The 15,946-nt window shown below is 41.1% G+C and overlaps 1 protein-coding gene across 4 annotated transcripts in view; it reads right to left on the reverse strand.

The window, feature by feature from the left end:
* GABRB2 (gamma-aminobutyric acid type A receptor subunit beta2) overlaps positions 1–13,635 on the reverse strand; it is a 162,291-nt gene extending 148,656 nt beyond the window's left edge. For 2 of the 4 annotated variants that reach the window (XM_032124666.1, XM_032124669.1), the window contains exons 1-4: positions 12,739–12,995; positions 11,732–11,961; positions 11,514–11,605; positions 10,552–10,619 (exon numbers count right to left, since the gene is read on the reverse strand). In XM_032124666.1, the coding sequence (XP_031980557.1) occupies positions 10,552–10,619; positions 11,514–11,605; positions 11,732–11,808 (237 nt within the window). In that variant the 5' untranslated portion in view covers positions 11,809–11,961; positions 12,739–12,995. The other 2 variants (XM_032124668.1, XM_032124667.1) reach the window with 2 other exon arrangements.
* Between the last annotated feature and the right edge of the window lie 2,311 nt (positions 13,636–15,946).

A 15,946-nucleotide genomic window follows, 5' to 3' on the forward strand; every position in this document is an offset into this window, starting at 1 on the left:
TTATCCTGACAGCATATTATTGGGGGATAGGTATCTATCCCAAACTCCCATATGCCATATAAAAGACCTTTGTGCTCTCAAAAAATCAATGCAACTAAAAATTAATCAAAATTTAATTCTACACTTAAGACTTTGCACTACCATCTAGATTACCCAAGATGATTCTATGATTTTAAAAAGTTCATTTTTATTCATTTAACTGAAAGTAAAATAATGATGCCAGAAAGATTTTGATGTCAAGTGATGTTTCCCATTTAACAACAGGCAAAATTTGGCCCTGGTAGGAACCACATGAACCTCCTAATGCTGCCTCAGCAATGCATCTGGTTATAACACAAACTCAAAGACGAAGAGTAAAAAAAGTGTACTCTTCCTATGATGGAACTAACTGGGTTTTAAATCTCCTTAAATCAAAACTGCCAGCAAGGTTTTATTGACTTTCCAGCCAATTAAAACCACCAGTAAAATCCACTCACTTCAAAAGAGCACCTATTGCACAGCAACAATTTTGGAGACTATTACCCAGTCCCATTTACACTTAGTGGCTGAGACATTATAAGAGTCATCTTGTAATGCATTTCGAGTCACTCAAGTGCCCACAAATCTTGTGTGAAACTCATGCAGAAATAGCCTCCATGGAAAAATCAGCATCACATTTACATATTTTAAGGCTTCAAAACAAGGCTCACTGGGACCTGAGCTCACAAAAGCATTCTGCAAAGCCTATGCACAGAGGCGGGTACTTTTAACAGCATTTTTGAATGCAACCAGTTAACTAGAATTATTATAGGTTTCTCTGTAACTGGTCACTTGTGTCACATAATAGTAGATTAATGAAAACAGTATTCACTTCCAGGCATTTACACTAACAGGAATGATTATAGTTAAGGGTCCCCTGACATTTCCATTACAAATCTATTTTTTGAGGATTTATATGTCAGCTATAATATAATTTTAGCTGAAACTTGATATGAAAGGTCTCAGCTATGCATTATTCAGTAAACATTCTCACACTTTTAAAAGGCTTCTTTCAAAATTAAGAAAAGAGAGTAATTTTACCTCATTTTTCTATTTAATGTGGTTGTTAAATATTTTATCTTGAGCAACCTTGCAGCATTTGCTACAAGATACAAACATTATATTGTTAATTCTGTTATGGATGGACTTCCTACAACTGTCTTGCACCGCAAAACATCAGTGAAAAAGAGAAATTGGACAGTAAAACAGATTGAACAGTCACAAAAATTTTAGGAAGATTTCAGGCTGATTAAAAGGCTTCTTTGGTAATTTCTGGACTTACATGATTAGAGAAACAATGACAGAATTAGTAGCAAAATGCTCCTTTTCATTTGGAAATGACGTGCATATTTGTTTAGTCCTATTTCTGTCTTCCCTGTACATTATCTAAAGGAATAAATAATTTCATAATAAGGAATAATGAAACAGTTGCAGTCCTAAATTATTTAATTTATAAATTAAATCTACTGGACCTTCAAGCTATTTTTTTTCCACTTAAATTTTATGCCTCCTTTGGTGCACATCTTGTCAAATATGGATTAACACTGTTATTCTGACACACCTGAGGGAGCCAGCAGAGTCTACCGGGTCCTTGGGAGAGGAAAAAAATTCCACAATGCTCTACAAGTCCTTTGGAGCTGCAGGGTCTATTAACTCAAAAATACACTTATAAAAGAAACAAATAAGGATTAGACAGTGGACCATAACAATTTCTGGACTATTGGGTAAAAACTGTTATGCAAATGACAACACATTAACCCTTACTGACCAAAAGGAATTAACAATATTTCACTACTTTCACTGTGGTTGCAATAATGTGCCTTCTTTTTTAACAATATACATTTTTAAAGGCCTATACAGAAAATTTTAAAAGTCTAAGCACTAATTTTACTCAGTCAAGCGGAAAGAATCTCTGTTCCAATTATTAAAAAACAATTCAAACTTCCATGGAAAAAAATATAAACCAATTTATAATAGAAATTAGGCTTCTGCATCTGTGGCAATGAATAGTTTTTAAAAAGGCCTAACTATCTTTTCTAGTACTTAATTACTACGTTTTACTAGCTGGTTCTCACTGAGAAATAGATGCCTTCAGTTCCTTGAAAGCAATAGGAACTTCTGGCTACTTCACAGCCATATGTAATGCAAGAACTAGAATGAGAAAGACTTCTGAAATCTAAATCACAAGAGTCACCATCCTGAGACATCCGAAATATATGAATATCCACATGCATGTCTGGAGGACCTTCTCATCTCAGTTGGGTTTAGCATGACTTTTACCTAACTCCACCTTATAACAACTTCTCTGCAAGGGTTGTATCTAAAAATAAACACCACTTAGGGCATTTTGCACATTAGGGCCTTTTGCCCCATGTCAATCCAAAACAACTTTTCAAGGAAATTGTGATGACTGATCTCTGAAAAAGATTACATTCACAAGTTTCTGCCATTTTGATGATTTCGTTTTCCCAGTTCAGGAAGAAATAGATGTCCTGTACTGCACATCTATTCAGGAAGGAACTGCTCTAGCTGAGCAGGCATGTTGTTCCTACTCAAGCCCATTCAGACAGGTTGACAATATTTAAATCTCATACAAATATAGACAAAGCCAGTGTGCTTAGGTCGTGTCTAACATAACAGCAAGTCATGTAAACCATTTCCAGTGACAGAGAAGGCAAAGGATGTGTTGTCAGCCTTTTGTAGGTTAATTCATGACATGCAAGGTGTGTTTTCCTGGTCTTCTGACATCTGAATGCTTCCACTCCCAAGCACCATGGGCTAACAATCCATCTAGAGCAGAGGTTCACTACACCCGGGCTGTTCTGCAGCAAGGGATGCAAAACCCATGGCCACAGGAAAGAGAAATTCAAGAGCAGTAATAAGGACACCCAATTGCGAAAGAAAATTCTGGGGTTTAATACACTGTCGCAGAGTTGTTTGGTTAATAGAAATGCCTGTTCATTAAAGAAGAAAAGAAAGAAGAAACAGTCCAGAAAGCAGACAGTGGAACAAGGACTTGCCACTTCAAATAGCTGAATTTTTTGAGTAATGCATTCATTAGGATAATTTAATATACTGCTCCTGTCCAAGGCCAAGCTTTCTGTAAATTTCTTCTACTTGTTCAAAATTTATAAAGCTGAGTTCGTTTTTCAGCACAATCACAAAGAACAGTGGTTTGTATATAGGAAAAATCAGTGGAAATACTCAGAAGTGACGTATCTACTATAACAGCACACATTTGAATTGCAAAATACATCTCTCAGAAGGGTTGCTTTCCTCCCCACACAGTTAAATTCTTATTACTTGAAAACTAACAAATGAATCCCTCTGTCAGTATTTACAGAATAAAAATTAATAGGCTTTAGCTTTGATGGAGATATGCAAAAAGAAGCTCAAGATAGACAGAAAAGCACAGTTCCCTTGTTCTTTTAAGTCTGGGGACAGAGGAAGAGCTTACACTCTCAGTGCTTTGTCTGGCCTGTGATAAACGACATTGAATATGATCTACGTATTCTGTAGTCAGTTGCATACATGTCAATTTCCTGAATATTAAATGTCTTCTGATTTTAAACAGAACTTCTAGTTTTTATTGGGAATTAATTACACCCTTATTTGCAAAACTTATACAAAAATGTTATATGCAGTTGGTGTGATTCCAAGTCTTGGGAGGATCTTTGCATTGGTCAGCTAATTTCAAAGTACTTAGCCAGAGAATTTGCATGCAAAGGTTTTTGTAGGGAAAAGCTATGAAGTGAGAGAAATGCTACTTCACAACATGGCCTTCAGACAGGCAAGACTGAAACTGTAAATATGGCCCTACATCACTATTCCTCCAGGGCTTGTGCTGTCCTGGCTGTTATCCATCCACTGTACAGAGCATCTCTGTCAAGAAATGGAAGCAGGGCGGGAATCCCTGTAGAAGCATATTTAGAGTAATCACAGTAGAGTACAAAGGCTGATTCTGCCCTGGTTTTCTTTTTGCAACCCACAACTGACAACTTTTGTCAATGCCTACAATTAATTTGTAACTATACACAGGTACAGACAGATTGCATCCACTTATAACAGCAAATTTTTCAGTTTTAATAACTCAGACATTTGACTATTTCTGAAGTTATCCTCTCTAAAGACAAATGATGCCATCTTCTGTGTCTTAAAAGGGGCATTACAAAAATTACCTTGTGGATGAGCACCATCCTTTGAAATGAGGGGACTGAACCTTGCTTACTTAATTCATACAAGCGCTAGCAGACAACTACAGTATTAACCACTAAAAGTCTACTAGGAATCTGGACTACTTCTGGAAAAAAAGAAATATTACTATACAACACTGTACTTCAACATGATTAAATACTAAAAGCTCTATTATAAACCTTGTAGAGGGTTGCATGATGTATGAGGATAAAAAAGGGAGGGAGGAATAATAAGGATTTAGTCATGATGCACTGACTTTAGAGTCACTAAGGAGCACAAATACAACCACAGCTTAAACTTGTAACGAGTTTGTAGAGTACAAAATAAAAATCTTTTATACTACTACACGGCTCATCTATAAAGATTTTATGTGATTTTCAATAGAGAAGTTATGAAATAAAGCAGCCTCTAGCACGAGCGAACAAGTACACTTGATGTTCATTCCCAAGACACTGCCCATAAAATATATTACAGATAAATTTATCTTTTCTTCTGTGACAAGAGCCAAAACACTTCAATATTTAGAGATTAAGGCTTTCTTAAAGGAAAAAACAACAAAAAAAGAAGACAATAATTATTAATTCAGTAGTACAAATCACCTCCAGGGCAATCTCTTTAAATTACTAGCAACCGTCCCCTGGTCTGCAGAAGGGAGCAATCACTTTGAAAAATCACCACCACCAACCAAACAAGAAGATTTTTCTACTGATTAAATTCTTTTAATACTGTATCACACTAAAAGTGCAATCCAATTAACAAACCATTTATATTGACCTTAAAGAAAAATGAGAATTACATCATGCTTCTAGAGATATAGAACATAGATATACATAATATACGTAAATATACATAACTATCTTATAAAAGTAGTTACAAATTTGCTATATTCCTGCATATATGTGCTAGATGAATCTTTTCATGCTGTGGCTACATGTAGTCTAGCAAAACCAGCATGAAAACTTCAGTCCACATGAGGAATACCATAGGAAGACTCTCTTTGGTTCTCAAGAATAAATATTTTATTTGGACATAGGAGCTTTTATTTATTTTTACAAACCTTTAAGCTAAGAAAGGAAAATGCCTGAATTAGAGACATGTAGTAGACATTTAGTTCAGTTCAAAAATATCTTGTGATGTTATTCCAGACAGTAACTGAAGGAAAAGGTGAAACAAGGTTTTCAGTAAAAATGAATTCTCACTTCTAAGATACACATCACCTGCTCTGCATTCACAGAAGTCTCTTCTAGACACTTCAGTATGAGTCAGTAGTGTATAAGCACAATAATTTGGCAAGAGTCAAATTCAAACTGTCTGCTGAGAAATGCAGTTTTATGTGAAGAAACATATGCATTTATGACACAGAGAAAACAATAAAACTAACTGTTTCTGGCAGCAGAAGTATTTAGTGAAGCAGCACCTTCTCAATATTCCAGTATTTCATTTTCAACATATTTTCAGCCCTTTCTCTCCTTTTTCTTTCTACAGAATACGTGCAGCAACATAAACAACTAGAAAGGATTGACAAAAGAAGATATTGCTGACAGAAACCATTTTCATGACCTTTTTCCTCACCTCTTTCTACACCAATGTATATAGGACACTTTTTCCTGTTTTCATTTTTCTCTATCAGGACCTTTCCATGAAGTTTTGGGGTTTGGAACAGCTCCACCCTATTTCCTTACCACTTAATCCCCATTCCTTTATATCACAGGCCACCTCTTTCCTTTACACACATAGAGATAATTGCTGCTGCTTGAGAGGCAGCAACACAGCTCCTGTTGTTTTCATTATCGAAACCTATTTCATAATCTAAACCCCTGTTAATGCCCCCTACCGAAAATACCTCAAGAAAAATGAGAGATTTTAAGAAAACCGGTAGTGGGTTTCCATTATCAAGAGCAACTCAAAATCAGAGGTCTACCAGCAAATTACAGCTATGCCTGCACATTTTCAGACTGAGAATATTCTGATCTATGAGTCTTATACTTACTGTTTTGTGCAACTTTGGCATAACTCAAATACAGAAGTGAAATACAATATTAAAAACCTCCAACTTTCCTTTCTAGAGCTTTGAAGCTATTAGGCTCTGCTATGTAAAACTTGGCACACACTAAGAAGTAAACCTTTCCCTGATAGATGGTAACAGCTCCTTTGTTTCTCCAACTCCCACTTGATGGAAGGATTATGCTCTCAATCAACGGTAATGGCTCCCACTAAGACAAACCAGTCCATCATCTCTAACTCCACACACACTACTGACTCCATGTGCCAAAACCTGCACACTAAGCAAGCAAATACTTAGAATTAAATAAACAGTTCAGATTCCTCTCCGCAGACCCCAATGACCCACAGTGTGAATAGCTATATTTAATTACATATACAACCCATTACCTCAAAGAGCACATCTTTCCTGAGTAAAATCTGTAGCTACAGAATATTTCTCTCTCTTTTCAAGACATTCTGTACTAGAATCCCAGAATAGCCACAGACGGGGGGGGGGGGGGGGGGGGGGGGGGGGGGGGGGGAGGGGAGGAAAAAAAAGAAAAAAAAGGAAGGAAATGTTGACCTATTTAATAGGGAATAAGCCAAGACATTGAAAATAACACATGACCAACATTATCCATAGAAATCCTCATGTCTTCTCCAGATAGATCAAATGCACAACATGTTATGCAGAATCTTCAGGGGTGTCTAGGGAAGAAAATTTATTTCTGTACTTCTTAATGAACCTGTACGAATTTTTACAGAGCTTATGAGGGAATAGTTGGGAGAAAAAGGGAGAAAATCAGAATGGAGAATAGCCTTCGTTGCTACATTTTCAAGGGGTCTACTCCAATAATTAACTGAGAAGAAAAGGCAAAGAAAAAAGAAAAAAGATCCTATTAAGTGATTAGTTTCTGAAGATATTATTTTTACAACAAATGGTTTGTATTAAAGAAAAGGAAGCTCAGAAGAAAATTCTAGTACAGGAAGAAACACCTGGAAACTGTCTTGAGAACATTGCATTAGACTCACAGCAATACAGCTAATCTTACATAACATCATTAGCCCAGGAAAACCATTTTAGTAGGCTTCACAGATCTTCATCTTTATTCTCCATTGTTACCTGAATAAGAGAAACCTTAAGAAAATCTATAGTATAACTAGAATAAAGGATACACTCAACAATATTGCAGGACCTGGTCCAGAGAGGAGAGTGGAATTAGCCATAATCATTACTGTATTGCATAAAATAACTGCTGTATATTTTCTCTTTGCGGAATACAAAGAAATTAGTCCCAATAGTCATGGCATTTGTTGATAACCACATATACTTGAAGTTCTCACTTTTCTCATGTGCATTCAGTGCATTCCCCAGAGCTGGAACGAATTATGTTCACAAGTACCAGTACTTTGAAACCATTTCTGTAAACTCAGATAAATGCTAGTTCAAGTTTCTGACTACCCAAGGTAAACAGCTTACAGTTTCAGCTCTGTTGCATAAAAAAAATAATTGTAACTCACCTGTAAAGCCTAATACATTCTGAGTTTTTTATGATGCAAGTAGTTATCACCTCTTTAAGAATTCAAAGTCAGCAGTAATATTCTTGAACATCCTTAACAGACTTTTACTTTCTATAATAGCAATTCTAAATTATCCTGTTCAGCAAAGCGAAAACCTCATGATTTACTTCATGACACTGGAGATAAACATTCTGCCTGCAGGGTGGCACAAATTTATACTGTAGATGCAATATATCGAGACTGAAACATAATTTTAAAATAAGTTAACATTAAAATTAAAAGAAATTATATCAAGCTGAATAACTATGATTATTTAGCCTTTCTCCCAAGGCAGAAGTTTGATCCCATTAATGTTAGTACATGACTCTAAGCAATTATCTGCCTTTATCTAAAGTCAGTAGTGTTTGCCATGACTACAAACAAAGCTACAGCAAGGCCACGCTTAGAAAAAAACAGGTCCACAAATCCAAAAGATTCTTTCTGTGTCTCTTGTTATCTCAGAAGGCTTTGCATCAGCTAGCATTCCATGGTATTCCTCCTGGTTTCTACTCCAAATTCTGGTGAATTTGCAAGCAAAAAAGCCAAGGCCTTGCATAGTACATATTTTGTTGTTTCCTTGTATGTTTCTCTCCTCATTCATTTCAGGCTATATTCAGGATATATTAGTACTTGCTATACAGACCATTGTAAAATCAAGTGTTACATTTTGCAATTAAGCAGATTATAATCTTCGTTTGGAATCTCTTTTGAAACTGTAAGTGAAAAAAAATTATGTAACGTGATTGTCTGGGTTTAAGAAATAGGTGGCTTCTTAGAGTAAAATAAGCCCAGAGCTTAAATGGTTTAGGCAAATTAGTAGGACAAAGTTGTCTATACATTCTCTCCTCTGAGTTCTGCAGATAGTCTGAAGAGGCTTTTTCAGAAAGGTCAAACATTTCATTATAGAAACACAATAAACTGACTACAGAATACTAAAAATAATACTCCCTTATATAGTTAGGCTGTGTCAGATCACCGTATTCTGATACGCTACCACCTTTAATTGGAGACCAAATGTCTAGAAACCATTTAAAGAAACAAAGAAAAGATTCACAAGTATTTTTAAAATTTTTTCACGAGAACCTTCTAATTCTGAAGGGATGAGAGGATATAACACTGACCTGGTAGATTGCAGTCCCAGCAAGGAACCCTCATCATTCCCTCACTGCTCAGGGCTGTCAAAGGAATAACTCTATCTCCCTGTTTCTCCTACCCACAGCTTAATGAAAATGTCTTAATGAAAAGAAAGTGGTTTAAAATACAATGCAATTTTCTTCCTCTGCACTTAAAGCTCCTGAAGGTAGAATACTAGATAACAAGTTTATTCATACAAAGTTTGGAAGCTGCTTTCAGCCACTTAGAAATTTTCCAGAAGTAATGTTTCAGAAGGTGAATTTATTCAAGTTTCCTGCTATCTTGAAAAAGAACAGCATCAAGCTCTCTGTCACCAACACCTCCCTGTCTCACAGTAAAATCACCTGTAATGTTATCCTCAAATTAGGCCAAGGGCTTTATTTTACATTATAAAAAAACTCCTGTACATCACACAAGTCATTCAATTTGAGAACAAATGTTTGCCAATTCATTCAGTGCAACATCTCTGAGAACCCAAGCATGACACTGAGGAACTAAATATTTTAGTAGTAAAACGGTATTAAGACAACTGATAACTTTCCAGATGCTATTTTCAAATGCATGATTACAGCTACAGCAATAGCCCTAAAATCACATCCATATTTAGAAAGATGTTTACTTGAAACCCCTTCAAGAATAATGGAAAATTTGCTTCAAACAACAAACTTCCATTCACAAATACTTGACAAAACCACATTTATTTTGCATCACTTTTGTATCATGTGCTACTATGTTTCAGTGTCTTTTGTTGTTCCTGTATAAGCCCCTATGAGTGTTAGGCCAAATTCTGTGTCCTTAACCAATTAACATGCAAATTAAGATAAAAACTTCAAAAGTTTACCCCAAACATTTCCAAATAATAAAAGTGAATGTTAGTAAAGTTTCTTCTAAGTCAAGAATAGCTTCTTCTAAAGTATGAATCAGACTTGTCCAATTTTCTCCAGACCTCATTAGTCTCCCAGGTGATGAAAGTGAAACACACAGTGTCAAGTTACTACGTTCTGAACAAGTTCAGTATTTGAGCACAGTCAGTTCCAAGTATTTAGGTACTAGAAACAAACATCTTGGAAAAATTAAACTTTTAAAATCATCGACTCTTTTATCACCATCCAAAATAATGTCAGGCTAGAAAAAAAAGGTAAGTTTTGAACATATACCAAAGTAAAAGCCTCTTTTTTTGTTTTTAATCAAAAGTGCACTGCTAAGAGATAACGGCAATTTTGGATTTTTTTTTTTTTTTAACATGGCACAAAAGAATGACACGAGGAAAGGCACTGAACGGGGCGAAAGGCGCGGCCGCTGCGCGGGGCGAGCGCGGCGCGGGGCGGCGGGTGCGGTGAGCGCGCGCGGCCGGCAGGGGGCGCCGTTGTCGCGGGAAGGCGGCGCGGGCGGGAGCGCCCCCGGAGCTGCCGCAGGAGCGGCCCCGCGCAGCCCCGATCGGTCCCGCCGGTCCCCTGCCCTGGGATCCACCGCCGGCAAAGGGGGAACGCCGCCCCCGAGCCCCCGCCGACCCCCGAGCAGCCCCTCCCGGGCGGCTCCCCGAGGCAGGAGGCCGCGCCGGGTCCCAGCACGCCCGCGGGCACCGCTCCGCCTTGGTAGGGGCGGGAGAAGCGACAGCCACCCCCCTCCGAGAGCAACCAGCCCCAAACCCTAAATACTCACCATATTGACTTCCGAGACCATATCTATGCTGGCAATGTCTATGTTCATGCCAACAGCCACTGGGGGACCTGCAAACCGACAAGATTGTCCGCAATGTGATCTCTAAAAACTTAACTCATTCTTACCAGAGTTGGCAGGGCGAACACAGCGTACACATAAAACGACGTTTAAACATAATCAGAAAGTCAGGAAAGAGGCATAAAGCGCTTCCCACCTCTTTCTCCCCCTCCCCCCAGTCCCCCTCAGAAGGGTGCCACCGCGCCCACGAGACCATACACTCACTACCCGGGCCACCCCGCGCCAGCCACGGCCGTGGAGGTGCTTTATGTAACACAACACACGTGCACCGGCGCGCCCAGTTCCGCGCTCCTCCGCGCCGGCCTCCGTGACCGCCACCCGCCTCGACACGCTCAGCCCCGCGCCCTGGGGACGGCGAGCACCGAGCCCGGGGTAGGGATGGGGGGGATAATGATGGGGTGAAAGGGCCACCCACAGCGAACACAGCCGAAATAAACAAACTAGTTCGAAGTAGGAGCACGCAGAGGGTTAAATGACATTTTTGTATCAGTTAACAGCACATCTTGTACTCAAAAATAGTAAGTGCGATCACAGGCACATAAAGCTGAAAGGAATAAACGTTGGGTGAACTTAAGAGAGATTTGCATCTCGATGAAACCAGTTAAACAAGGGTTTAATTACAGGTTAGTAAGGTATTATCACACACACACGCACAATGAGGGACCGATGACGAATATACAAGTAACTTAAGTGATCGCATTAAGAGCATCCTGTGCTAAGAAAATTGAAAAAAAACGGGCTTAACTTTGGATCAGCTAGAGGAAATGGCAACACACACACACGCCAAAGCAACAGCACCCAAAACACGTTCGAACCTCCCCCCCACCCTGCAACGCACCCGGTCCAGATATGCAACCTCTCTTATTCAAAAGCAGTCAAATTACCTCCAAAATCTGGCCTCAAGCGAATATCATAGCCCTTCAGCAGTCTATCCACCGTCTCTTTTACCAGTGACATGTTACTAGGGTCATTGACACTAGAGAAAAAAGAAAGAATAATACTGTATTATTTCTGATTTCTCAGCCCCCAGCTGTACATTCCTCTCAGCAGCAGTATGCACTGCAATTCAAAGTAAAGGAAAAGAGATATCTTCATCACTTACCTCTGTGCACACACCGCAGCTATTATTAAAGGGAATGACCAAATCCCAAAGTAACCCTTTTTCCGGACTCTCAGCATCCCTTTAGCTTTTGATATGATTTAGGGTTTCAGTGAAGAGAAGAGATCCAACTTATTCTGGCCAGTGCAGTAATTCTAATGTGAAGCGCATGCGCACGGCGTACCACAACATCAAAAGGAGCAGTGGTTGCTGCTGGAGATGGAGCAAATTTCCTTGGGAAAAAAAAAAATTAAAGGGGAAGAAGGAAATGCATTATCTTTTTTAAAAAAAAGTAATCCACAGGAGGATCCAATATATTTTTGTTGTCCTTTTTGTTATTATAGAATATAAATTACAGCAAGAAGAGAAGTTTTAGGAGTTACAGAGTACAGCGGCTTTGCAACCTAGTTTAAGGGTTGGGGGGGCTGGACGGACTCGGATTAGGCGCAGGAAGAATAGGTTAAAAAGGCGAATGCACTGCGTACGTATGGGGGCCGGTGGGGGGAGAGAGGGGGCAGCTTAACTTCTTAGTCCCTGGAAAGAACCGCCTGAAGCGAGGAGAGGTGCGGGCAAAGGAGCCGGCGCTGGCAACGGGGGCGGGCGGTGGGGGAGGAGGGAGATGGGCGCCTACAGTATTTCTCACGGAGGAAAAAAATATGATGACGAATAGTTTCTTGTAAGAGGGGATTAGGCTGTTTCTTTCCTTACGGTATTGCCAGGCGCTATTCCAGGAGCAGAGGCACTGGGGACTGAGGGGGTCGCGGGCTGCCACCACCGGCTCCCACGGGTCACTGGCTGGTGCCTGAGGGGCGGGAGCGGAGCCCCCGCGGCCCCGCTCCCCCCCGGCGCATTTTCCATATATCGACCGATGTTTAACCCAGGGCTGCGAGTTCTTCAGGTAGAAACCTGGCCACGGAGTTGGAGGAGGGGGACCAAGGGGAAGAAAAACACCACCCTGAAAGGCTTTTAGTGACCATCCAGACTCAGTGTAGGTGCATAAGCCCACTTACCTTAGTGGGTAAAACACCCAAGCTCTTCAAATGCAGCACGTGATCCAATTAATGCCTCGGAAGAAACAGAAGACGAGCGGAAAGCTGATCTGGGGATGCTTTGAATGACATTTAAATCCTGAGCAGAGAAAAAGATAGAAAGGAGAGAGAGAGAAGAGAAAAAACAAACCCCTGAAAAATAACAAACACCGGAGTTAAATTATTCCTCTCAAATCTGCTTTGTGCTCGTCGCTCCTTTTACACCTCCTCCTCCTCACGCACATACCCGCTCGGCCCCGCGGAACCGTGCTGCTTCACCGAGCGGATCTGGGCGTGCACACGTCCTCGGCCGGCCCGGGCGGCGCAGTGAAGGGATTTGGAACACTTTAGGCGTCAGTTAACACAAGAAATATTTAACTCGCTGCAGGAGAGTGGAGGAGCAGAAGAAAACCCCCACCAAAACCACCACCACAAAAAAAAACCTAACCAAAAAAAACGGTGGGTGGTGGGGGAGGGACAAGGGGGGTGTTGCACAGACAGCGAGGCGGGCTGGAGAGCCGTTTGCTCCCCGGCACAGCGCGGTCCCCGGCGCGGGAGTGAGGCGCTCCGGAGCTGCTGCCCTACCCTGCCTCGCCGCCCCCGGGCCGGCCACCGCCTCCTGCTGCCCGGGAAAGCCGCAGTTCGCCTCGCACGGCCAGGCCGGCCCCAACCCACACCCAGGCGCACCCTGGCCCGGGAGCAGGAGAGCCAGGAGGGCCGCCGGACCGGGGGGATGCTCGGAGAGAAGAGGCGGCGGCGGCTCCCCGGGAAGGGCGAGGGGAGGAAGGGTTGAGGTGGGGGCGGACAGGGAGGCGGTGGGATGAAGCCTCACCTGGGGAAACGGCGGGGTGGAGAGAGGGGTGAGCTGCCCCCGAGAGACGGCAGAGCTGCTAAAAAAGATAAACGGCCAAACCGTGAAGCAATCGGCAGCCCCGAAAAGCAGGCAGCCATTTAATACGGACCGATAGCTACCTTGGCGGGAGCGCTCGGGAGCGGGGAGCCCCACGCCGAGCTCCGCAGCATCCACCTGCCGCTGGAGCGGGGCCAGGGCACCCCCCCCCTTCTCCCCCCCCCCCCCCTTTCCCCCACCTCCCCGCCGCCCGTCCTGCCAGCGGCCACTCCGGCACTGCTCCAGCGGGGGGAACAAATCGTGCTCCTCTCCCCGCACTGTCAGTGCCTTAAACCGCCACACTGTGCCTTTGAGTTCAAGTAAGTAGCTTCTCGGTTTTTTCTTCCAGAAACAAAATAGCCATCCTTTGGGGGGCTGGGGGCAAATCGTCAAGACATATTTTCACTACTTTTTCCCATTTGTAACAATTGGAATAGCACAAAGTGAGAAAACACACTTTTCCCGCTGAAACAGACAAGAGTGTGTGGGTGATAAATTTCTCATTTATGTATTGAATAGAAAAAAACCAAACAATTAAGTTAAAGAACGTTTAAGCATTTTTTAAAATCGCAACACCCACGGCCCCCACCCAATTTTTCAGCTTTTTGTTCCATAGCTGATGTTACAGAGCCACTCTCCCTGTTCACCAGCGGAGGTTTCTGCTCTCACACAGCCAGGCTGCTTCACTGCCAAACCTCTTGAAATACGGCCCTGAAAGGAAGATGGTGGATATGCTGTGCAGTGAATCATTTGACTTTAGATGTATAATAGGCACTTTTTTCCCTTTCTGCAATCATATGATAAGACCAGGAGGTCTCCAGATAAAACACTTTAATCCTGCACGGTGAAATTCACCTGCAAGTGCTAACTTGGGACCACATCCAACACTCCTAAATGGTTTCTGAGTCTCTGCTATTAATTGCCATTACACCACAGAAATTTGTCATTTGCCACATCTGAATATGACCGGATATCAGCATTAACCTGATGCTGAAGGCTGGTAATATTTGGTGCTGGACTGACAGGAATTTTTGATTTACATACTAACTTAAGAAGAATTCAAACAATGCCAAAATATCTCACATTTCTTCTCTGATCTTATACACAGAGTACCCCTGCCCCATGTGTAGTGAAACCTACTCCCAGTCTGGCTATTCCAGCAAAAAGGAATTGAACATCTCTCAAACAAATTCAGTATGTGTGGATATCGTGGTGCATTATGTGTGAAAAATTAATGTATATCCTTGGGTTTTGGAAATTTAAAGGTTCTATTGAGCCATGTTTGGGTTGATCTGCATAACTCATTATTTTTGCTAGCTGTAAATGCACTGCTCTCTAAATGGGTCTATAGCAGTAACATTGTCTTACCAACACTGCTGGCACATTTTTCCTTTCATAAATGTGTTCTTGCTTTGCTATACACTTTTGACAATACCAGTTTTTCTCTGACCACAGGGTTGTGGTCTATCTCTGCCAGTTAAAATTTCTTATCACCTTCAAAATCTCCCATTTATTTTAAGCAACTTGTCAAAGAAATCGTTTCCCTATTTTTCTCACTTGTGTCTGTGTGTTTGATTGAAAAGTAGAGGAAATAACTGGTGTGAACACCAGTATTGGCAAAGTGCAGAACTGTTCATGTGACATGTTGAAGGATTGCTGAGATTTTGGGTGTCTTACAATGGGCAAACAACCTGGTTCCCAGCTGGATATGGTACTTCTGGTTCTAAAAATATCTCAGTTAGACTACAAGTACTGTAATATCAGAGAGAAGCCAGCAAAGATGGTCATATTTTAAACGGCAGTTGCAGATTATTTTCATTCTTAGTTTTCAAGAATGAAAAAAATGCCCCTCAAAACTGAAATACTCTAAAAGAATGGCCCACAGTCCTCGCTGAGCAGCGTGTGATACTATGAAAGAAATGGGCAATAAAATAACATCATACTTGTTAATCTTGTCAACCCTTGACTACAGCACTGTTTTCCTGTCACCATGAATAATATCCCAGGCCATGTACTAAGAAATCTAAAGGGTTTTCAAATGGGTTGCTGTAAATATATATGGTATGCAAAATAAACTTTCAGAAGGATTAAGAGTTTCAAGATAGGTTCTCAAGAGACCCAGTCACTCAAGTCAGTAGAGACAGAAGAAATGCTGATTGATGGTAGCCCAAGAACAGTAGCCCTGTATCACAAATAGTGTCACTAACAAATGCAAAATCCCACTTAAAAAAAAAAAATCTTTTCACTGCACATCAACAAGTTGTTGTGTTCTGTCAAAGTGATGTTTCCTGAATTTTTTAG

The sequence above is a fragment of the Corvus moneduloides genome, chromosome 15 (genome assembly GCF_009650955.1).
Source record: "Corvus moneduloides isolate bCorMon1 chromosome 15, bCorMon1.pri, whole genome shotgun sequence".
NCBI classification, from domain to species: domain Eukaryota; kingdom Metazoa; phylum Chordata; class Aves; order Passeriformes; family Corvidae; genus Corvus; species Corvus moneduloides.